The following is a 22,127-nucleotide window of genomic DNA, read 5'->3' on the forward strand; positions in this document are numbered from 1 at the left end:
GGGCGCCCTGCTAGGCCCGGGCTGGCTGGCTGGTGTGTGTGTGTTTGTGTTTGAGAGAGAGAGAGAGAGAGAGAGAGAGAGAGAGACTCTTTCCGATGCAGCCGCCTCGAAGGCCCCAATCTCCGCAGGCCCCCTCCGGCGCCCACGCGCTTTCGCTCTGATCCCTGCGCGGACCGGCGGCCCTCAGACGGGACGGGCGTCTGGGGCGCCCGAGACAGGCCCCGCCCCCACGCGCCTGCGTCGCGCCCCCCGAGCGGCCCGTGGAGGGCGGGGCGCGTGTGGCTCCGCCCCCGGCGCTCATTGGGGGCCGCGTCTCGCAGGCCTGGCCAGATGGGGGGTGGGGGGGTTGCTGTTTCCAGGGACGCCCCTCGGCCGTGCGCGGGAAACAAAGAGCGGCGTGGGCGCTTCGCTTCCGAACGTGCCGGGGACCCTCGCGGGTTTGGCGCGCTGGAAGTTGCCGGCCGCGTCTCCTACCCGCCGGACCGGCCAGCGCCGCCTGCGGAGAGACACACCGGCCGGGCGCCGCCACCGCTGGCCACGTGGGGCGCCCGAGGGGAGGGGCCTCCGCGCGTCCCGACCCCCGCCGTTCGTGGCCCAGCCGCCGCCGCCGCCCTCGCTAGCCCGGCCACCCCCTCCGCGCCCCCGGGTAAGCCCTCCGCCGCGGCCCCGCGCAGTCCGGCAGGGGAGGGCGTCCTGGCGGCCCCGCCATCTTGGATGGAGCGCGGCCTCCGAGCGGGCCTGGCAGGCGGGGGCGGCCGACGGGGTCCTCGTGGCCCTGGGAGTGGCGCGCCTCTTTCCCCAGCAGGCCCGCTGCCGACATAGGCCGCCCCCCGCCAGCCAGGCCTGGGACGGGAGGTGGGCGGCCTCCGGGACTCCCGGGTGGCTGGGCGGAGGAAGTGAGGGTGGCGGGGGGGGTCGCAAGGGTCGGGGGCTCCATCTCGCCTATGCCGGAGTCTGGCTGGGAAGCCCCGGAGAGAGGGAAAGGTCCGGGGAAGCCTTGGGCGGGAGAGAAGGGGCTTGTCCGGGGAAGCCCCTTCGCGCGTGGCTCCCCCGGGAGATGCTGGGCTAAAGGAGCAGGAAAGGCCGAGGCCCAATCGGGAGCCCCTCCTCTCTCCCCGAAGGGCTTTCCTGGGAAACTGCGTTGCTCTCTGAAGATGGTCCGCGGTGCCTCTTAGAATTTGAAATTCTGGGCCGCCGCGCCTTTCCTGGGGGGGGGGGGGTTGTTCACCAAGGCCGCCTGTGGAGCCACAGAACTGCCTGGTTTTTTGGTAATTCTTTGTCCTGGGGCGCCTGGGCCAGCCTGAAGTAGTGAGGAAATCTGGGTTTCTTCCTTCAGGGAGAGCTGGGCTGGGCCAACCATCTGCCTGCTGCCTAAAGTATTGGGCTGGGGTGGGTAGCTTGGCTTGGTCTAACCCATTAAATTCACGGGCTTTTGTGATTCCGAACCTCTAATGCTGGCCATACAAGTTGTTTGTGGCCACACTTGGTTAAAAGCGTGTCTACTGGGTAGAAGTAGAAAAAACGGCCTTTGGGTTTCTTCTTATGAAGATGCAGCCATTCGCATGGGCTGTAGGGTAGGGTTCCTGAGCCCTTACTTGGCCTGCCCACACCGCAGCTTTAAGCAAGGAGTGCGACCATGTCATCTTTCCAGAGTAGAACAGTCTGTTCCATCTGCTGCTATTTTCACTCTCTAGTTCCACAATGGCAGAGCTTTTCATGGAATGCGAAGAAGAAGAGCTTGAACCCTGGCAACAGAAAGCAAAGCCCATTGTTGTTGACGACGATGAAGACGACGACGATGAGCCTATCTTTGTTGGGGAGTTCTTGAGCTCCAAACCAACCAATACCTGTAAGGGACTGTCTTGAACGGGGGGGGGGGGGGGGCACGCACAAGGGAAAGAAGAGCAAGCTTCAAAAGTTAGCCACCACAGTCTGCCAGGGAGTTGCTAATAGGCTAGTCAAGCTTAACTTGCATGTCTGTCCAAAATAGTTCCACTCAAAAACCCTGTTGAACTGGTAGGAATCATAGCATAAATGTAATTTAATTGAACTGGGATAATTGATTACAATGCTCTTGGATCCATTCTTGGAACAATTGCAACTTCTTCCAGGAATGAGAAGACTTCAAACACTTTTAAGACTTAGGGCAACTTCACAGTGAGATGTTACTTTCCTTCTTTAGGTACATATTGATAATTTCCCTTGAGCATATTTTCTTTCTTCTGTAATTTCTGAAAGCAGTAATGATCATTTTTAACAGATATATTGAACAGAGTTAACCCGAATTCATCACGAATTGGAGTGCAGAATGGTGCCCCCAAAAGAGGTATGATGTTCTCCGGTGATGCCAAGTGTTGAAGTCTCTGAACGCTTCTGAGTCTAACTGATCTTTTGTTTCCTGGTTCTCACGGCAGGTGCTGTGGCTGTTTCTCCGGCGTTTCACTCTTCGGGCAGACCTGCAACTACTACCCTCGCTGTTCAGCCACAGCCACGCGTCAGCAGCATCTCGGGATCATCTCAGGTCTTGCAGAAGCCGCTTTTGGGATGTTCGTCACCGCAGGAAGGAGCTAAGTCTAGTGCTGGGATCTCCCAGCCCGTCAATATATCTGCCCCTCCCCAGTCCTTGTCACGGAATCTCCATATTCCTGCGTCAGCCCAGTCTACGTCCAGGCCGGTGGCCACCGTAACAGCACAGCCTATTGCACTGAACCGGGTAAGTTTGGAGTTGCCCTATGGTGCCAGCAGCAAGAGTCCCCTGACCTGTGAGGGCTGCTGCTTGCTGTGTCCTGGAAATAGTTGCGTTCTGAGCACGGGGCAGGAGCACTGAGGATTCTGGGCAGTTGGAGCCCCTCTGTGGGCCTTTGGAAATGGGGAAGGGCCCGACAGAAAGTGCATTTTGCTGGAATAGAACCCTTAAAAGGGTAAACTTGGCTCTGTGTGTATGAATCTTTTGAAGTGTTTCTACAGCAACAGAAAATCGCTGTAGAATCAAAGAGTCCTGTGGCTGAGCTCTTGAACACATCCTCCACAGGTGACCCCAGATAGAACTTCGGGCCTGACCTTTGGCGTAAGGCAGAATTCAGGAGGGTCACAATACCAGAGTGGATCACCCATGAACACGGCAGGTATGTCCAAATCAATTTTGCTTGTGGTTTGATGCAAAAATGGGATTTAAAAAAGCTAAATATTTAGTTGGGGGCTGCGGGGTCCTTGGTGCTTTCTGAGCTTGGTTGTTTTCTTGGAGATGTTTCATTAGCCAACTAGGTAACTTGGAACGGGGTTTGCTCATAGTCAGGGACCATCAAATATTGTGCGAACATCTAAGGAAAGCTGAGGGTGTATCTCAGAGGAATGCTCTTGATAGCTGTGACTTTGATATAAGGCATGGAGGGCCTTCCTAGTATGGCAGTCCTGCTGAACGAAGTAGGTGTGGCTTCTGAGAAAAAATGACTTGGATTGCAGTGCGAGTGTCTCTATGGACCAATTGTATGCCTTTAGGGTCACTTGGAGTAACCTGGCCTGGGGTTTGAGAGACTGAGGAGTAATTGGTTATGAAAAGCTACCAAAATTTAAATTTTAAAACATTTCTAGGATTGTCCAAGCGTCCGTCCACTTCTGAAGCCAGTAGTATCACTCCCAAAAAGGCCAAGGCTAACGAAACAGGCTCTGAGAGTGAGTCCCCTCTCCTGTCCCCTCTCCAACCTCCAGATGACCAGGCCCTGCTTGAGAAAGGTAAGACTACCAAGAACACGATGGATGTCTTCTTTGGGGGAGAATCTTGTCCGAAGGGGTTTGAAAGACCATTCTGAAATACTTAGCAAGAAGTGGGGGGGGGGGGGATCAAAGCTTGTGATCTGAGGGAATCCACATAAGGGCTTCATTCACTTCCACTGAACGGTCAAATGGATTAAAGAATGCTTTTGGATAATGAATTTGACGTATCTGTCTCATATATTCAAACACACATTAAATAATAACATATCCCATTTTATTTTTCCACAGATGTTGCTTCAAGTAATATTAAGAATGGAGCCCCTTTTCCACAGGCATGCCCAAAATGTAATATTCATTTTAACCTTTTGGAGCCTTTAAAAAATCATATAAAGGTAAATATCTTCAGGATGGAAGTAAAATACAATTATAGATATAACGAGATATATATTTCTAAACATAAAATCTGGGACTGTTTTATTCTGTTTTGTATTCTTAGTATAGATTGGAAGACAACTCTGTTTTCTTGTGGCTTTTAAAGGTTTCTCCCATTTGCCTTGCACAGATACCATTTAAAATAGCTTGTTTGGCTGCCACGTTTTTGTTTGAGCTGAACCTGTGTTCCCATTCACTGTTCCCAGTGAGAAAATGCCCACTAAATTCACTCTTACAAGTCACAGCCTAGACTGCTGCAGCTGAAATAAGGCTCGGATGAGATTGAAGAGTGGAAAATTCTATGCAACCTGGTGGGAGCTATGACTTGTGTGGGATTTTTCCTTCTTTCTTGTGGGGATTTTTTTCTGACATTGTCTTATGTTTGCTCCCTTAAGACTTACTGGTTGTCTTAATTTTCAGCCTGTTCTTCCCCCAGAAGCAATTTCATTTCATGGTGGCATATTAATTTGCCATGAATTTGGGATTATCCGTATTTACAATAAATACTGATAATATTGTTTTAATAGTCTTCTGAATTCAAGATACCCGATTTTGCTAAAAGCCTGTGAAGGCATCTTGATTAGCTTCTTAGTGATTTCCTAACAATTCAGCAAACACTTTTGTTCAAAATTTATGGTAGTTGTTGGTCTTTTCAGTATTGCTGTCCTGATATGATGCACACCTTTCCGGGAATAACCAAAACGGACTGCTCAGGTCTATCACCTAAAATTGCTGAAGCCGAAAAGGGGAAATTGATCATGTTGGTTAACGACTTCTATTATGGCAAGCACGAAGGGAACCTCCAGCAAGTGCGCCAGGAGCAGAAGACCCACACGACTTTCAAGTGTGCCAGTTGCATGAAAGTCCTCAAAAGCAACATCAGGTATTTCTAGCCTGGCAGAGGCCCAGCTCTGACCTGGAGCTTTGGGGCAGCCGGGGTGGAGGGTTGCAGGCCTATGCATTACTTTGCTTCATGTGTCGGCCTTGTTTATTTTTAATTTTAGCAGATCTGATGTTGCATTCTTTCAAATAGTTCTGCTAAATAAACCTCCTGACCTTTTTGGTTCATACCTGGAATCTTTTAAGTCCCTCCAGTTTTCATCTACTTCAAATGGATGAGTGATTCTGCCAACATGCTTTGATGTACTATTTTTCTGGTCCTTTGGGTTCCACTCACCTGACAGAGGAATTAACCATTTACTTATGCAAAGGTTTCCCCTGGAGCCAGCAGCCAGAGGGGTATCCGTTGACACCATGTGCCAAACAGAAGGCTCTATCCCTCCTCGGTGTGTGGAATTAAAGGTTTCCCTTTAAAAACAGGTGCTTGAACTGTAAACTGTTCCTCCCAGATTTATGAACCACATGAAGCATCATTTGGAGCTTGAGAAGCAGAACAGTGAGAGCTGGGAAAGTCACACCACCTGCCAGCACTGCTACCGTCAGTTTCCTACCCCCTTTCAGCTGCAGTGCCACATCGAAAGCACCCACACGCCTCACGAGTCCTCCAGTGAGTTCTTCTGGGTGGGAGGGGCGGTGGAGGGAGGCGAGACAATCCACAGACAAGGACCTTTTTCTGAGGCTGAACTGGATTCGGAAGTTCTCAGCTGTCTGCCCATTGGTGGAGAAAGCAATAATATCAACTTCACCCCCAGGCTTAACTTTTAAAGTAAATACAGCTTCTGATGTGGATACAACAGTTCAACTAATTAAAATAATTAACCTGTCATATCTGTGTCATGAATAATATTCATTAGTTTGCTTTCACTTAGAAGCAAAATTACAGATAATAATTTGACTTATGGCCACAATTGGGACCCAAATCTGGACTTCCCAGGGCCTCCCACCTACCTGAGACTCCTCACCTCGTTGCTGATCTAACTGTACAACTTCTCCACTGCCTCCAGTCTCTGGGGCCGGCTGAAGGAATTCAGCTGCCCTCCATGCGTGGAAGGGAGCCCCTTCAGTGCGATGCAGGAGCCTAGCTGCAAACAGGTTGCCAAGCACTCAAATTGGCCTCCTGTGACCAGTGGGCCACATGGGATATAAAGCACACTTTCAGAGTCCTAGCAGAATTGCAGACACCAGTATGATGTCACTCCTTTGTTCTGATTTTTTAAAAAGTTCAGTTACTGCCTATTTTCTTTTTTAGCTATTTGCAAAATCTGTGAACTCTCTTTTGAAACTGAGCAAGTTCTGTTGCAGCATATGAAAGACAATCACAAGCCTGGGGAAATGCCTTATGTCTGCCAGGTACTCCCACCCACCCATCCTTTTTTTTTCCTTGCACATGTGGTTAACTGTGTTTCCTTGTTCCTAAGAAGAGATGTTAGAAGTAAATGTTCCCCCCCTCCCTCTTTATATTGTGGTTTAGGTTTGCAATTACAGATCATCAGCATTTTCAGATGTGGAAAAACACTTCAGATCCATTCATGAAAACACAAAGAACCTGCTTTGCCCATTTTGCCTTAAAGTTATTAAAATTGGGGCACCTTACATGCACCATTTTATGAGACATCAGGTAACATTTGTAATCTTTAAGGAAGGTAAGTGGGGCCCAAAGAGTTGTTAACCCCCACACCCACCCCATAGTTCTTCCTCCTCCCCACAGAAGGTGGTCGCCAAGCTGCCTCTCCTACGCAGTGCCCTGTGGCTGCTGGCCGTCTTGCCTGAAACCTGCCCAGGAGACTTTTGGGCACGGCTAATGCAGGACAAAGCGCTGACTATGGCCAAGACGGAGAAGGCACGACTAAAGGGAAGATCGAGAGATGAGAGGCTGTTGGTCTTTCCAACTTAGTGTGAATGTTTTTGAGATGGAATGCTGAATGTCCTTAAATCCCCTTTGAAGGGATGGTTGCAAGTGGCCACAATTTCTATAGTTTCAGATCCTCTTGCAACGTTGCATTAGGTCACTTGTGAATTCAGTTCAGTGATCTGTCTTCTTATTCTGGGATGAGTAACCAAGAGCTTCTACCCCCTCTTTTTTTTTCTCTTTTCCTAAAGAAAAAAGGAATACATCGCTGTACCAAATGTAGACTCCAGTTCCTGACCTGCAAAGAAAAACTGGACCACAAATCTCAGCATCATCGGACATTCAAAAAACCTGTGCAGTTGGAGGGCTTGCCTCCAGGAACCAAAGTAAGTGGGTGGAGGGTGCAATGTGTGAATAGCTCAGGAAGGTCTTCCTTCTGCTTGTCCAGGAGGTGCAGTCTTCAGCCAGGCTGTTAGCAGGGCCTTGTCCGGCCGCTCCCCTGGGGGAAAAGGACACTGGCTGCGGCCCTAGGGACCCCTTTGGTACTCTCTGCTCTTAAGGATTTGTTGCCTGCAGCTCCTCCAGAGCAATGCCTGCTGCTTTTCTTCAGGATGACGGTGGTGGTGGTGGTGTCTCATGGAAGAAATAGTTTCATTAAGTTGCTTTTCACTTGTCAATCATGATATAAAAATCTCTGGATTCTATTGGCCATGTCCATATCCTTCTTTTTGGAGGCTTAGGCAGAACACAGATGCTTTGCGATGGTGTCTTGCTCTGGGTAGCTGATGGGAGATGTCGCTTGTCATATAGCAGGCTGGTGATTGGATTCTAGCTGCTTTTTGGTTTGACCGTGAGATCCAGCTTCGGAATGTGGCTGTCTGGGAGTGTCACATGAGGATGCTGAGCCCCTAGAAAAAAAAGGCTTGATTTGGGGGTGGGGGGATGAAACTGTTTCCTTTGATTCTTGCTCTGCTGAAATTGCATGAAGGCTGGTTGGGCGGAGACCCTTCGGCCACTCAGCTCCCGTGCGGCCTCCAGAGGACATCGCTGCCTTGCGCTGTGGCTACTTTTTACTTTGCATATTAAAAAACAAGGATTGCCCAAATTCCTTTTGAAATCTGAAGAGGCAGATCAGCGCTGGCTTTTGTGAGGCAGTGAAAACTGAAACAAAGTCTCCCACTCTAGGTTACAATTAGAGCCTCGTCTGGGTCTCTTCAACCTGCCTCTGTGACGACGTCTCCTGCCAGCACAAACACCTCCACCTTGCTGTTGTCTCCTGGAACTAAAGCAGCAAACAGCAAAGCTCAGACCAAGCCGACTGCCAGTTGCAAGGGAAAGGCCAAGCTGAAGCCGCTGAGCGTGCAGAAGAAGCTGCTCCTGGGGACAGACAGCAGCGGGGGAAGCAAGAACCACAGCAGCAGTGGCAGCAGCGGCAGCAGCAGTGGCAGCAGCAGTGGCGGAGGCAGCAAGAAAGCAAATAAGATTGCAAATACAGCGCTAAATAACCTAAGGTAACTCTTCTCAGGGGTCGCTAGAAGCTCTTTAGAAGCCTGGGGCTTTTGCAGGTCCACACGGCCACTATATCTGGCTCCCCGGTTTAAACTAAGCAAGTCTTACCTAGCAGACATTAACTTACTGCGAATTAATTTACTCTTTGATAATTAATTGTGACGTTGGTTAACCTTAGGTGTCCCGACATTCAAAAGTGCATTGAGTGTTACTCAGACATCCGGACTTTTGCAAGCCACTTCCCGTCGTATGTGCGCTGCAGTTTGTGCAGATATGGCACCAGTTGCAGTAAAGCTTATGTGAACCACATGATGGGGTAAGCTACCTTGAGCTCCAGTCTGGGTAAGAGAGGCAGAAAGGCTTGAGATGACAAGGCAAGGCTCCGTGCTGCCTGACTTCCCCACTTAGCCTTCCAGTTAGCAGCTTCTGCCTTGATGGAGTTGGGTAGTTTAGATGCAGAATCAGCTGTTGCTCACAGTAAAATGAGCTGCCTTAATCCTTAAGTGCGAACCTTGACAAAGTAAAACCCCTCATTTCCCTTAGGGAACTATATGGCTGCTCCTGGCTGAATTGCCCCATATGCCCTGAAGTTGGTGGGATAAAACACAGCTGGGGCTGTATTAGGATGCCAGGGAGGGAGGGGGCTGCTAGAATTTGTTCTCAAGTGAACCTGGGGTTGTTGTTTTTTTTTTTTTTCATTTCTTGTTAATTGCGATGGCACAGAATGTGGTTCTTTATAAAAGATGCATTACACAAACCACGTGACTAGCTTTTTAAATGTATATTTTATGATAGAAACAAGTCATTTTTATCAGGAATTCAATTTAAGGCACTCTGTTTCTTTGCAGCTTTCATAGTACTCGTCAAACTAAAAGATTTTGGATTTATAAAACACATTCAGATGAACTGAGGTAACCATCTTCTAATTTTATTTTATTCAAGCTCTGCACTTCTGATTGTGTGTAGTGCCATTCTAGCTGCTACCCTGGGGGCAAAGCATCCTACCTGAGCAGTGGCCCGGGCCCCCTGTTGTGGGGCAAGTAGGGCCCAACAGCTCGGTAGACCTCCGGGGTATTTATTTGGAGAGCTCAACTCCTTCCAATGGCTTTCTCCCCAGGGGTACCACTGTGGTTTGTCTTAACTGTGATTTCTTGACGGATGATTCTGGCTTGGACAAGATGGCCACCCACCTTAATGAAAGCCAAACTCATACCTGCCAAGTGATTGTAGAACATGGTATGTGTTTCTGGGGCCTTGGCTTCAGTTGTTGCAATGAAACACTGGTGTTACCGTGTTTCCCTGAAAATAAGACAGGGTCTTATTTTCTTTTGACACCCCCCCCCCCCGAAATTAGCACTTGGCCTTATATTCAGGGAGGTCTTATTTATTTTTGAGGTGCAGGAGATGGTCACCTCATGGCTGCAGCTGTGTTGCCGTATTTTCAGGGAGGGCTTCTTTTCGGGGGGGGCTTCTTTTAGCGCATGCGCTCAAAAGCTCGATTGGGCTTATTATCCAGGGAGGTCTTATTTTCAGGGAAACAGGGTACCTTGAATATTGAATTCTCTTTTTCACTTCTAGTTCCCGTGGATTGCTTCACTGCTGCTGCTGTTTCTGGGTGAGTTTTTGAAATTAATTGTTTGGTCATCTGGATGTATGTGAAGGTTTTCCACTTGTTCCTTATGTAGACAAAGGCTGTGGAAAAGCAAGTTTCGCTGTGCTCCTCATTAGATAAGCACATCTCTTTTTTCATGTTATGTTAGGGACCTCCCCTCTAATGGTGCTTAGGATCCCTCCCTCTAATCTGGAGGTTTTGAAAATAGCTGAACCCAGGCCAATTCTATTTGTCTTCTGGAAGTAGTGGAGACGGCACAAGTAGTGAGCGAAGTCAGTGCTGGCAGATGCTTTGCATCCCGAGGCCTCGTGGCGAAGCCTCTCCTGGCCCACAAGTTGCACTGAGGTTTAGTGAAGCGCTGGGGGCCGTTAGGTTTCACTTTTCACTGTATCACAAAGAAGATACCTGGTACTAGCAATTTCTTTGAGCAAAAAGCCTTTGAAAAGTGAAATTGGGTTCCAGAAACTGATGAATGCACCTGGTTTTATAAATGACACGCCTTTCTCACTATCCATGCAGAGGAATTAAAAATGAATCTTGGTGATGTGATAAGCTGTTTAGAAGTCAATACATCTGAATAATATACAGCTAATCTCAGGTACAGGCTGGGTTTGAAAATTACTGCAGAAAGATCTCTGCTGGGAGGGACAAATGGAGGTCTTGCCTTTTGAGCCCAGAGCGTTCCAGAATAGCTGCCTTCTTTGGGCAAGAGACACTGATGGAGCTGAAGGCTCCCCAACTTCTTTTGGTTGACCTGTTACAACCACAAAGATGTGGAAAGGAGGAGGCAGCCATTCCTTTCCACTTCCCTCAACTCCTCTTGTTTCTTCGCAAGAGCTATAGACTAAGCAGATGAATGTAGGAGCAGCCCTTGCCTGACGTAGCAAAGAAGAACCTGAGATTGGCAAAAGCAGCCACACAGGGCCCCAACTGAGGCGCTCTAGGCTGTCCCTTTCCTTGTCTTTCTTTGCTTCCGTGCTTTGTGTGAGCAGATGTTCTTGCAACTCTGCTCCACTGCAGGAGAACCTGCCCCAGAGAGACAAGGCGGAGGTGGTGAAGCCCCCCCGCCTTAAAGGTGCAACTTTAGCAGGTCCTGCTTCTTGGGGAAAGGATGAACAAGGGAGCAGGTGTGGCTGGACATCTTTTCTGGTTTGAGCTTGCAATGGAGTGGGACACTCTAAGTGAGGTTACCAGGGAAGTACAGCTTGGGTCACCTTGACCAAACCACTGGTAAGAGGCAAATAACAGACAATTCCGTGGCAGTTCCGTGGTTTTATGGAAAGTGAAAGAATCAAACAACTCTTCATGAAGATCTTCAAAATTGAAAAGTACATGCTAGTGTGTTTTCATGTAGTTTTAGACATTATATTATCAACATTAAAGCTAACCAGTGTTGTTTTGTCCTTTAGCCTAGCAAAGGATGCATTATTGAACAACGAAATTGAAGAAAAATCAGAGGTAGTCCCTTTTTTTGTCTTAAAACTTTTGTGTAGCCATATCTATTGAAAGTTTTTAATAGATGTTTAATTTCTGCCATTATGGTGACAAATAACCCACAGGGCAGTAATACACAGCTTTCAAATACAGTGTCCGCTTTCAATTTTTCAGATGAGAGGCTTTAAAAATGGTAATCTTAGTCTTAATAAGGAATTTTTAAAAAGCAGCCTTTTCCTTCTCTGTGCCAGTAGCACAATGTTCCATTACATCTTTTTAACGTGGTTGAAGGAAAACCACCTCAGACCTGGCTGTAGTCCTTTCGTGTCTTGTAGAGAGGAGGGTGCGGGGGGGGGGGAGGGGATTCCACCTCAGAAGGAAGCAGATAGAAAATAGCAGTGCTGAATGTAAAAATCTAGCCAGGAGCAGAATCTGGTACTACCTGTTGCCTAATCCGCTTGGGAGTGCTCGCATCCCCCAGCTGCACACCTTTTCTGTCTGTCCCAGTGCACGCTCGCTCTTCACCTGTCTGGTCCACCTGCTTTTCTCTCCTCTCGAGCAGTCAGCCATCTGCCCTGGAGTGGTTTCTTCTAGCTGGCTTACTTTATCTTGTGGCTGATGTAGATCGTTGGTGCCTCCACGCCTGCATGTTTTCTTCTTGCAGTGTTTCTGTGGCAATGCCGGTCGTTGGTCCCTCTGTCAGGGATCCAGCTTCTGTGGGTTGCATTCATTCATGGTATTAAATGTCGACCTTGAGGGAAAGTACAACGATGCTATGTGATATTGTGCTCTTTTCTTTTTTAGAAGCATTTGGTGCCCACTGAATGTGAAGAACAAGGGGAAGCATGCATTTCAGAAAGGTAAAAAGTCAAGTTAGATCTTTCGCAAACTAAAATGCGAATATATTTCTGCCTGTTTAAATCATATGCGGGGCGTGTGGTGAAATGTAGGGCCATTGGTTCTTTGGACTGGGAGGCAGCAAAGTGCCTCTTTTCTCTGGATCACGCAACAGGTGGGAAACCCAGGGAAATAGATGGTTGCTTTAAAGGGTTGCAAGCAGTATCCTGCTCTTGGTCCCATGTGCTCCGGAGATCCCCCCCTTCCCCAGCAGAGTTGTCACCTGGTCTTTAAGCAGGAACTGCAGGCCCAAGAGGATCCCCAGATTGTGCCACAGCCCTATCCAGAGCATACCCTACTGAGACTTGAGAGGGGGCAGGTCCCGGCTCCTCCTCGTTGAGTTTGGGTCAGAACTGTCCAGCACAGGAAATCAGGAGCCAATGGAACTCAAGGTGGTGGGACTTAGATCTCTTGTAAGTGCAAAGGGTTTAACCCGCTAATGAATCTTGTTTGACCCCCTTCCTCTCTCAGGCTCAGCCTGGTCACCTCCTGCAGCTCCCAACCTCCAGGCACTGAGCCAGCAGGGCAGGAGCATCACCTGCCCGGCCAGGGTGAGAATGACAGAGGAAGAGCCCTCTGACACTCTATATTGTAAAGGTGGGGACATAGGACCCCTCCCCACAAAACCCCACAGGCTGAAGCAATTAGCATGTTATATTCAAGTAATTAAAGTGCTTATGTTGCTTTTCAGCCCGCAGATGAAAGGGTCTGTGAGAGAAACAAATGCAGATCTTCCTGGAAAGCAGAACACTGACACTACTTTAGCTGCAGACAGTGAAGGAACTGAAAGGTCAGTTCCAGAAAATAGATTTAGTTCAGAGTTTGAAGCCTGCTCTAGGAGCCCTGCAAGAAGAGGGGCTCTTGGCCTTGACAATCAGGAGGAAAGTGTGCCAGTGGCTGGTTGTGAAGGAAAACCATCTCCTCTTGAAGAGGACGACCCAGTTTCTGGCCCAGAACCTGAAGCCTGCACAGGAGAAAGCAGCGCTACCAGCCTTGGGAAGCAAATGGATGGATACCTTTCCGATGCACAAAAGGAAGGCCCTGTGTTGCTGTCAGCTGCGGCCACTTCAGAACTTCATAGCTGTTCCAAAGATAACAACATAAATGGTTCCACACATCCAGAAAACCTCAGTCTTGTAGCTGCTGAAAGCAAAGCCAGTTTGCCAGTCCCAGAAGATGCTTGCGCTTCCGAATTGATAGGCAGTCCAAGTAGGGTGGGTCTTGCCGAAGACTGCTGCCCGAGTCAAAATGACCTTGGCCCTCTGGCTGCTGAGCAGGACGGGAGCACCACTGCTACAGAAAACTCCTCTGGGTTGGAACTCCCAGCCGGTACAAGCGACTCCACAGTGCCAGAAGCAGCAAGGGATGCAGATGCTATGAGAAACAATTGTGATGTTGGACTTTTAGTTTGCAAGCGTGAAAGAATAGAAGATGCTTTTTCTTTAGGGGAGTCAGCTCATTCAGATGGTTCTGAAGATCTTGCAGGTGAAGGAGGTGAGGACAGAATTGAAGAGGGGGACAAAGCCATGTCTGTAACTCTACAATGTGGAGGAAGTATCTCTGAATTGGTTGGAGATGAATCCTCCATTACTGAGCTTTGCACCTTTTCAAAAAACACTCCGACTGGAATGGTGAGGGATCCTCTTGGAAACCCAGCTTCGAATGAGCATGAAGGAAGTCCCTCTTCGTCAGCTGTGAAAAACAGTACTATTCCAGAGTTGCAAGAAAATTTATTGGAGAGCTCTTGTGAAAAGGCAGTTTTTGACAAGCAAGGAGAAGCAGAACCAACCGAGCTTGGAAGCAATAAAAGCAGTGCTTGTTCAGAGTGGACAGGCTCTGATGTCCAGACAAAGGTGGCCAGTTTAGAGGAAGCTCAGCTGGCAGACGTGAACATGGATTCTACTCCGCTGGTATCCAATGAGGAAGAGGTCAGTTTTGAGCAGTTCTTGCGAAGAAGGGGAGAGCCCGACTCTGCCCATTCCGATGCGAGCGAGCAAGGCAGCATTCACCTGGAGCCATTGACTCCCTCCGAGGTGCTTGAGCACGAGGCCACTGAGATCTTGCAGCAAAAGGGAGGGGCCCCAGCCTCAGCCAAGACAACCGGGCTCGGTTCTGAGCCAGCTGACCTTTCTTCTGGAGGCGGCAGCCCAAACCAAGAGGACTTAATCAGTAACCAGGAGGAAGCCAACGGTGAAACCAGCTGAAGGAGGACTTTGCCTTGACAACACAGATTGTGAAATATGAAACAAGCAAGACGGGGTGCAGCTTGCCTGTTGCAAATGAGGTAGGCAGAAAGCCCAGAAGAAGACTGTGACCGTTTACAATATGTGAAGACGGAGGAAAAGGTGTTACTGGATTCGAAGTAAGGGCTCTTACAGAAGCCACATTAAAAGGAAAACACAACTGTGTACCAGAAGAACACTCAAAGGGAAATCCTGGACTGGGGGTTGCATTCTCATCCTATCAATGGCAACAGTTTGGGTACCTCTGGATCAGTGTGATCTTACAAGAGGCTGAGTTCACCTTAAAACTTTCAGTGAAAGTGGATGGTTATAAATATACTTGTGAGTTTCTCTGTGTGCCAGCAGAACAAAATTGTACATACCTGTGTAGGGAAGGTGGGCTGCGGCTCTTCCTTTGGGGCAGTCACTCTTATTCTTTCTGTTAAGGGCAGGTCCAGAAAATAAAAAGTGGCTTGAAAGAAACGCTAAGCTGAAATGATGTAATCTGTTACCAAAAGGAAGAAGAATAAATTTGGAAGTATTTAAGTCAGGTACTGAAGAGGGATTTTGGAACTAAATTTAAGTCAAACAAATGGGTGGGGTGGGGTGGCATGAAAATCCTTGATATACTGTAGCTAGTGAAGGAATGTATAACATGATTTAATAGGAGTTTGCATTTTCAATATTAACACGCTTAACTAAAATGCTGCTCTAAATCTTGTAGAAAGTGGTTTTGAACTTTTGAAGTTTGTTTTTATGAACTTAAATGTTTTGAATTTCCGTTAAGACACTAATGTACATATTTTGGAGTAAATATTTGCAAGAAATTACTACTGGTTTTGTTCCTTTTCGTGTTTTTGAAACTGGCTATGGGAGTCCCGGGTTCTATGCTTGCTCCCCAGAAGAAATGCATTAAGAAACTGCTTAAGCTGGGTACCACCGCCTTAGTTGCAGATGCACAGAAGGCACCACACATTCTGAGGCAAGGCTGCACAGCTCCTTTAGTTCCCCTTCCAATGCTGGAGAGACTCCCTCAGGCACACCCACCTTTGAGTAAATATGAAGGAGATGCAGATCTTGGGCTGGTCACCTGAGAAAAGAGAGGCTGCTGGGAAGAGCCTGGTGCGCTTGAGGGGAAGCATTGCGCCTGAGAAAACTTTCTGGCAGCCTCCCTCTCTGTTGCCGAAGGTGTGTTTGTTCATTGGAAGGATGAATAAGGCCGCCCAACCTACACGTTCCTGACGGTACAAATTTAAAAGCAATAGGACAAAGAAGCCCACAACGTAACCAGGGGCCGACAGAGCCACTGCAGGCCGCAGCCAGAGGGCTCCAAAGGAGGAGCCCTGGGGGGTGGGGGGTCAGAGATGCTGTCTAGGCGGCTGAGCGGCGGGGGTTGGGGGGGGAGGCAGGCAACGGGCAGAGAGAGCAGCAGCTCCAGCCCTTGAGGCCGAAATCCCTCGCCCCCCCCCCTCCCTCGGTCGGCTGAGAGGCTGGGCTTCGCGAGGAGGCTCGGGCGGCCTGATCCTCGCCTTGCGGTCGCCCCTCGCCCCCAGTCCTGCCGCGGGAGCCCCGCGGCTTTGCCGAGGCCGGACGGGCCGCCTTCTCTTCGGGGCGCTTCCGGTCGAGCGAGGGGGACTCGCTTGCCCCTCCCGCAGGCAGCGGGCGCGGTTGCCTGGAGACGCGGGGGCGCTCACCTCCCTGGCTTCCGCCGGAAGCCCGTCCGTTGCTAGGCAGCGCGGCGCCGGGGGAAGCGGGCGCTGCGCTCGGTCCTCTGCCGCCGCCCTTCCGCTCCTGTGGCCCGCAAAGGGCGGCTTCCCGCGGCCATGGCGCAGAAGCCGAGCCGACGGCAGCCCACTGCGGCGCAGCTGATGGACCGCAAGCAGCACGAACTCTACTTCCAGCAGATGCGGGAGCTGGAGCACCGCAAGAAGCTGGAGCGTGTCCACCAGCTGGAGGTGATGTGGGAGGCCGAGGACCGAGTGCAACAGAAGCGCGTCACGCGGCTGCTGCGGGAGGAGGAGCACGAGCAGCGCCTGGAGGAAGCCGTGCGGAAGGTGGGCGCGGGCGGACGCGGCGGGAAGGAGGGCGGCCTCCCCTGGTCGGCAGCGGGAGTTGCAGGCGGCTCTCCTCAAAATCCTCCCCCCCCCCCCGGTTTCATTGCTCAAAGAGAAGCAGCGAACCCCCCACCCCCACCCCCCGCCAAATAAAAGTTTATTGGTAAAAATGTTAAGGTAATTATTAATGTCAAAGCCTTGACCAACACGTTATCCACTATTGCGCTGCACATTTACTTTAATCAAGTAGTTCCGTTTATCAACCATATAGCTGCAGGTACAATTTATCTTGTGGACTAATTGAACCATCAGACAATTGCAGACAAACATACGCTGAAATTTATGTGAATCTGTGTTTTGCCAGGCAGAAGAGAGTAAAAGGCTAAAAGACCTGGAACTGCAGCAGGAAGAAAAATTGGCAACTGAATTAGCAAGATTAAACCATGACAAACTTAAAGATGAAAAAATGAGGCAACAAATCAAAGAAAATAGGTATTTTCTTTACTGACCATTCTGTCGCTGTGTTGTTTGAGGGTCATCCTCACGGTTTGACCCAGGTGGAAAAAAGCCCGCTACATATGGAAGAGCAGAAGTTGTTGCTGGGGCCCTTTGGGAGCATCTCAGGGAGCAGAGGGTGTGGATCAGAGACAGTCTCTGCATGTGCAGAAAGTCCTCAACTTATGAGCAGTTGCTTAACAACGACTGAAAGAAACAATAGACTCTGAAATGCTGCTTTATGGCTTGTAAAGCACTGTTATGAAATGTCACAAGCGCAGACGCAACAGTTGCGGTGTCCCATGGTCGTGACTGCAATTTTGCAAACCTCTTTGGTTTTTGACAATAACTGCCCATTTGGGAGACTACGTGAGTCTGACTTACCACCACATGGTCCACTTAAGAGAAATGGTAGAAAATTGGATTCAGTCACACAGGTGCCTTAACTTATGACCAAAGTTCCAGCCCCAATTGTCATAAATCAAGGACTGCCTGTAGCGCTCTTTGATTAGCTCACACTCCAGCTGCTGCTGTTTCCCACTGTCACGCCATTCAGTGCCTTTTGTGCTAATTCTTTAGAGGGCTCTTGAATCAATAATCATTTCCATGGATTGTTTTGTCTGCTTGTTTCTAGTATTGAACTGCGGGAACTAGAGAGGAAATTGAAATCTGCATATATGAATAAAGAGAGGGCTGTTCAGATTGCTGAAAAAGAAGCTCTGAAATATGAAAAAATGGTAACTAGTTTTATGGAATAATTTTTGGACTCTTGATGAAATAAATGTGAATGTTGGAAAACAGCAGAAAATGTAACTGGAGAAATATTTATAGGCCAATACATAAAGAATGCTGGTGCAATTACAGGTTGTTGACTGGAATGTAGATGTTTTATATGCAGATGATGCTGTAATGTGTGAGAACCTGAATGATTTGTAGCAAATCTTAGATTTTGTGATACAGTAGAGATAACGGATCTGGAAACTAACTTACTTAGACAAACGTAGATGTACCTGACAAGGAAGATGGAGTGAATGATTGTAAGTTATAAGTAAATAGAAGAAAAATAGAGCAAGTAGATGGATTTGTGCCAACAGAAGGAGGATGCAGATATCTACCAAGCAATGAAGGAAGAGCAAGAAAGAGCAGCCAACGCAGAGAATGCTGTTGAAACGAGACGCAATCAGGAGAAGTTGCTCTATCAGCAAGAACTGGAGAAACAGCTGGAGGAAGAGGAGAGGCGGAAGCAGGCTGCTTACAAGGAGTTCCTTAGAGAGAAACTCTTGATTGATGAAATTGTGAGGAAGATCTATGAGGAAGATGAAAAGTTAGTTTATATTATGTTAAACTTACTTGGCTGAACTACTTATACTTTCTTTAGGATAAATTGGCCTGAAATTATAGGTAGTCCTTGATTTACAACCATTCATTTAATAACTATTGGAAGTAAGGATAGCACTGAAAAAATGAGTGGTCCTCACAAAACCATCACAATATCCCTGCAACTTATGATCAAGTTGCAGTGCGGCAACTGGTGTGTATTTATAGTTGCAACATGCTGGGGTGGGGTGGCATGCGATTGCCAACTAGAATCTTCTCGGGGGTCAGGGTGGGGTGTTCAACAAGCAAAGTCAGTGGAGGAAACCAGATTTGCTTAACAACTGTGGTTTTCTTAGTGACTGTAGCAGTGACTCACTTTAACATCCGCATCGCTTAGTGACAAAAGTTCCAGCCCCAATTTTCATAAGTCAAGAACTACCTGTAACACACTGTGGGTTATCACATTCCCAAACAGGCAGCTGTTGAGTCTCTGCTTAAAGGCTCCCATCCCTGAGGAGCAGTCATAACAGGCTAATCCCTTGGTCTGCAAAGGAAGCAGACCTCCAGGCCTTGGGAGGGCCCGTAGTGCTTCCGTCCATTCCCTCACTTGCCTGAGGCTTCTCAGAAACCTTCGGGCCAATTACTTCACAGGGGAGAAAGCTTGGACCACCTTTTAAGGCTGTTGGCTCCTTCCACGGCTGGGTGGGGCCACATTAAGAGGTTTTCATATCATTCATCTTTAGTTGTGATCTTTTCTTGTGGCCACAAGAAGCAGTGGGACCTCTGGAAGATAGAAGTATGGCAATCTGCTATGTGCCCATGCCAATGCATGCAGCTGGGAAGCTTTAAATTGCTCACAGAAGTGGGGGCAATTCAGAAGGGAGGGTGACCAAGCTCTCAGTATCTAAGTTGTCAGGCTCCTCCAGGTGCATTACTGAAGTTTTGGACCTTTCCCACAGGGCAAGACAAGACAGACTAGAAAAAAAGAGAACCACACAGAAATTCATTGAAGAATTCAAAAAAGACCAGGCTGTGCGGAGGAGACGGCAGCGTGAAGAGATGGAAGAGGAAAACCAAAAGATCATGGCATTTGCTAACATGTGGCAGGAGAGAGAAGACAACCGAATGGCAAAGATTCATGAAAATGAGGAGAAAAAAAGAAAGCTCCAGCAAATGGTATTGACATTGCTGTTCTGTCCCCCAGATTTGGTTGGGTGGGAGCTGCCTAAACTTGTCTTTCCTCTTGCTTGTAGCTTACAGAAGTTCTGAAAAAAGAGCAGCAGGAGCGAGAGGAACTTGAACAAATCCGAGCTGAGTTGCACTTTGAAGAACAGGCTGAGACCGAGAGGAAGAAGGAGATGGTAAATACTTTTGGCTCAAGTCCCGGATTGAGCCGGGGGACTCGGGGGTGTGGGGGGGGGCAGCAAGGAAAGGGGGATGCCTGAGCCCTGCTCTTCTGGCTGAGGGCACAAAAGATGGTTGGAGATGAGCTTTTGTTCCATGCGCAGGAAGAGCTGGAGAAGAGGATCAGGCAGCGCCTAGAGCTCCGCAGCTCCTATGAAGAACAGCTGGCTTCAAGGAAGATGCTGCTGCAGGCCTTGAAGGAAGAGGAGGAGGCCTTTGGCCAGGCCCTGTTAGCCAAATTTGCAGAAGATGACCGTATTGAGCAGATGAATGCTCAGAAACGAAGAATGAAGCAACTGGAACATAGGAGAGAGGTGGAGAAGCTGATCCAAGAGCGACGCAAACAGGTCATCGCAGACAAGGTAAAGTGAATTCTAGAACTGAGGAAGCTGGGAAGGTCATTCAGTCCAACCTCCTAGTACGCAGATTCTGTAACTGATGAGCATCCAAGCTCCGTTTGAAGAGCTTGAGGAGGGTGCACCATTTCATATTCCACAGGTTGATAGATTATGCCCAGAAGTTCATCAGGCCTGATATCTAGCCAGAAGCTCCTTCCTATTAGTTTATACCTGCTGTTCTCCTCCTATCCCTGGGAATGTGGAATAAGCTTGCTCCCTCTTTTGCGTATGAATACTATTGATCACATTTCCCCTCAATCATCTTCTTGGTCAGTAAACATATGCCTAGGTCCTTTAACCATTCCGCATAATGCTTCCACACTTCTTCTGAACCGCCTCCAATTTATCACTCTTCAGAACTGTATATGGAACTGAAAAAGGGGCCTGACCAGGGCAGAGTGAAAAGGGGAGCTCAGGCTTTCTCTGTAATGATGCCCAGAGGCTGCTCTTGCCTTTCAACAGCTTCATCACAAGTCTGGCTTGTATTTAATTTGCAGTCAACAAAGACACCGGGATCTATTTCACATCTATTAAAACCAAGTTAGTTGTCCTCCAGCCAGTACCTGTCTCTTACCCCAGTTCAGAACTTCCTATTACTCCATATGAAATTCTAGCTCACAATTTTCCAATCTCCATGAGTAAACACAAATTCAGCCATTGTGGTTAGTAGTGGCTACTTTATGCCTCAGCATGCTGAACGAGATCGGCATCTTTTGAGCTGAGAGAAAGCAGCACTAACAGACCCAGCCTTCTCCAAGCCAGCATTTTGAATAGAACACAAGCATATTTGCACCTGCTGGGTGCTCCAGGAGACCCGGCTCTGGCATTTGAGTACAGATTGCAGCCTGTATGAAGAACAGCGGCTGATCATTTGTCAGCCAAAGCACGAAACTGCTTTTGAAGTGAAAAAGTTACATGCTTCAATTTTACTACCATAGGAACATGAACTAGAAGAAAGACAAATAGAAGAGAGGAGGAGAGGAATCGTTGCTGACATTATTGAGGAAGAGCGGCAGAAGCTTCTTAAAGAGCATGCAGTTAAACTGCTGGGGTATCTTCCACGGGTAAGTTGAGGCAGCCTAATGACTAGGTGGGAGGCTTGCTGGGCTTGCTTGGACCAGAGCTGTGACCGGCTGGGCATCAGGCCCCAGCAGGAAGAATGAGGGCGAGTTCTCTGGTGCCTCTACTTTTTCCTCCTGGTGGTGAGGAGGTTATATCCTTCCTCCAGCTGGGACTCTGCACTCTCATATGGGGAATTAAGATGGCCCAAAGATTTTAAATGTCGTGGCGTCACCCAAATCCTACAGTCCTACACCCACACTGGGTTCAGTTGCCCTGAACTGGCTAAATGGTTGCAGAGTATTTTCAGTAATCTTTCAGTGGGTTTCCACTGTGTTGTTGCCCTGGATCTGTAGAGCAGATCCTGCAGGAGGGCCTGTGGCAGCTGAAACCAGAGCGGCTGGGCTGCTTTGTACTTGATTACAGTTGACTTTTGAAAGGGGATTTGTGATAAAGTGGCAGAATCTCTTTTAGTTCTCATTTGTTTGAAAAAGTTGGATATTTACTGAACAAGGATGAACTGTTGGGAGGGGAGGGATTTACATTTAAAATGAAAGGAAAAAAGGGGGGCCATTTTGTCTATTGTTTTAAAAAGCTGTGCAGTTAAGTAGCAATTTTGAAAACAGCTCTGATGATGTTCCATTGAACTTTTTTCTTCTGTTCAGGGAATCCTTAAAGATGAGCAAGATGTTCATATGCTTGGAGAAGAGTTCCGGCAAGCTTACCAAAAGAGGCCAGGGGGCGGGCTCTCAGAAGTCCACTGAGTTTTCCTTGCTTCACCTGAAGAGCCCACCTAGCAGTCATCCCACCCTACAGACAGCATTCGCTGCT

The 22,127-nt window shown here is 48.4% G+C and overlaps 2 protein-coding genes across 7 annotated transcripts; both read left to right on the plus strand.

The window, feature by feature from the left end:
- Nucleotides 1-10: 10 nt before the first annotated feature.
- On the plus strand, nucleotides 11-15,399 carry ZNF280D (zinc finger protein 280D). Of its 4 annotated transcripts, none has more exons than XM_081964769.1 (20): nucleotides 11-32; nucleotides 1,695-1,849; nucleotides 2,261-2,326; nucleotides 2,415-2,713; nucleotides 3,032-3,125; nucleotides 3,592-3,732; nucleotides 4,003-4,106; nucleotides 4,803-5,029; nucleotides 5,496-5,653; nucleotides 6,296-6,396; nucleotides 6,518-6,664; nucleotides 7,147-7,281; nucleotides 8,081-8,406; nucleotides 8,583-8,720; nucleotides 9,253-9,315; nucleotides 9,522-9,640; nucleotides 9,983-10,019; nucleotides 11,426-11,474; nucleotides 12,255-12,310; nucleotides 13,039-15,399. In XM_081964769.1, exons 2-20 carry the CDS (start codon nucleotides 1,702-1,704, stop codon nucleotides 14,549-14,551), a joined length of 3,921 nt encoding a protein of 1,306 aa, XP_081820895.1. In that variant the 5' UTR covers nucleotides 11-32; nucleotides 1,695-1,701; the 3' UTR covers nucleotides 14,552-15,399. The 4 variants fall into 4 exon arrangements, with proteins under 4 accessions (XP_081820895.1, XP_081820894.1, XP_081820896.1 ...); XM_081964768.1 differs by lacking the exon at nucleotides 11-32 and adding an exon at nucleotides 506-646; XM_081964770.1 differs by lacking the exon at nucleotides 11-32 and adding an exon at nucleotides 506-646 and having other exon boundaries at nucleotides 12,258-12,310.
- A 208-nt stretch (nucleotides 15,400-15,607) lies between these two features.
- Nucleotides 15,608-22,103, plus strand: MNS1 (meiosis specific nuclear structural 1). Of its 3 annotated transcripts, none has more exons than XM_081964866.1 (10): nucleotides 15,608-15,757; nucleotides 16,474-16,623; nucleotides 16,988-17,115; nucleotides 17,753-17,855; nucleotides 18,213-18,442; nucleotides 19,395-19,611; nucleotides 19,689-19,796; nucleotides 19,944-20,201; nucleotides 21,176-21,301; nucleotides 21,962-22,103. In XM_081964866.1, exons 1-10 carry the CDS (start codon nucleotides 15,629-15,631, stop codon nucleotides 22,058-22,060), a joined length of 1,548 nt encoding a protein of 515 aa, XP_081820992.1. In that variant the 5' UTR covers nucleotides 15,608-15,628; the 3' UTR covers nucleotides 22,061-22,103. The 3 variants fall into 3 exon arrangements, with proteins under 3 accessions (XP_081820992.1, XP_081820994.1, XP_081820993.1); XM_081964868.1 differs by having other exon boundaries at nucleotides 15,675-15,813; XM_081964867.1 differs by lacking the exon at nucleotides 15,608-15,757 and having other exon boundaries at nucleotides 16,313-16,623.
- The last annotated feature ends 24 nt before the right edge of the window (nucleotides 22,104-22,127 follow it).

The sequence above is a fragment of the Natrix helvetica genome (genome assembly GCF_964273705.1).
Source record: "Natrix helvetica genome assembly, chromosome: 12".
NCBI classification, from domain to species: Eukaryota; Metazoa; Chordata; class Lepidosauria; order Squamata; family Natricidae; genus Natrix; species Natrix helvetica.

What these genes read in the sequence shown, in the direction of transcription:
- ZNF280D (XM_081964769.1), top strand. Translation starts at nt 1,702, where the DNA reads ATGGCAGAGCTTTTCATGGAATGCGAAGAAGAAGAGCTTGAACCCTGG. An exon ending in AGCCTATTGCACTGAACCGG is followed by an intron (nt 2,714 to 3,031) that starts GTAAGTTTGGAG and finishes CATCCTCCACAG; the next exon opens with GTGACCCCAGATAGAACTTC. An exon ending in GCTTGCCTCCAGGAACCAAA is followed by an intron (nt 7,282 to 8,080) that starts GTAAGTGGGTGG and finishes CTCCCACTCTAG; the next exon opens with GTTACAATTAGAGCCTCGTC.
- MNS1 (XM_081964866.1), top strand. Translation starts at nt 15,629, where the DNA reads ATGAAGGAGATGCAGATCTTGGGCTGGTCACCTGAGAAAAGAGAGGCT. An exon ending in CAACAAATCAAAGAAAATAG is followed by an intron (nt 17,116 to 17,752) that starts GTATTTTCTTTA and finishes GCTTGTTTCTAG; the next exon opens with TATTGAACTGCGGGAACTAG. An exon ending in ATCTATGAGGAAGATGAAAA is followed by an intron (nt 18,443 to 19,394) that starts GTTAGTTTATAT and finishes CCTTTCCCACAG; the next exon opens with GGCAAGACAAGACAGACTAG.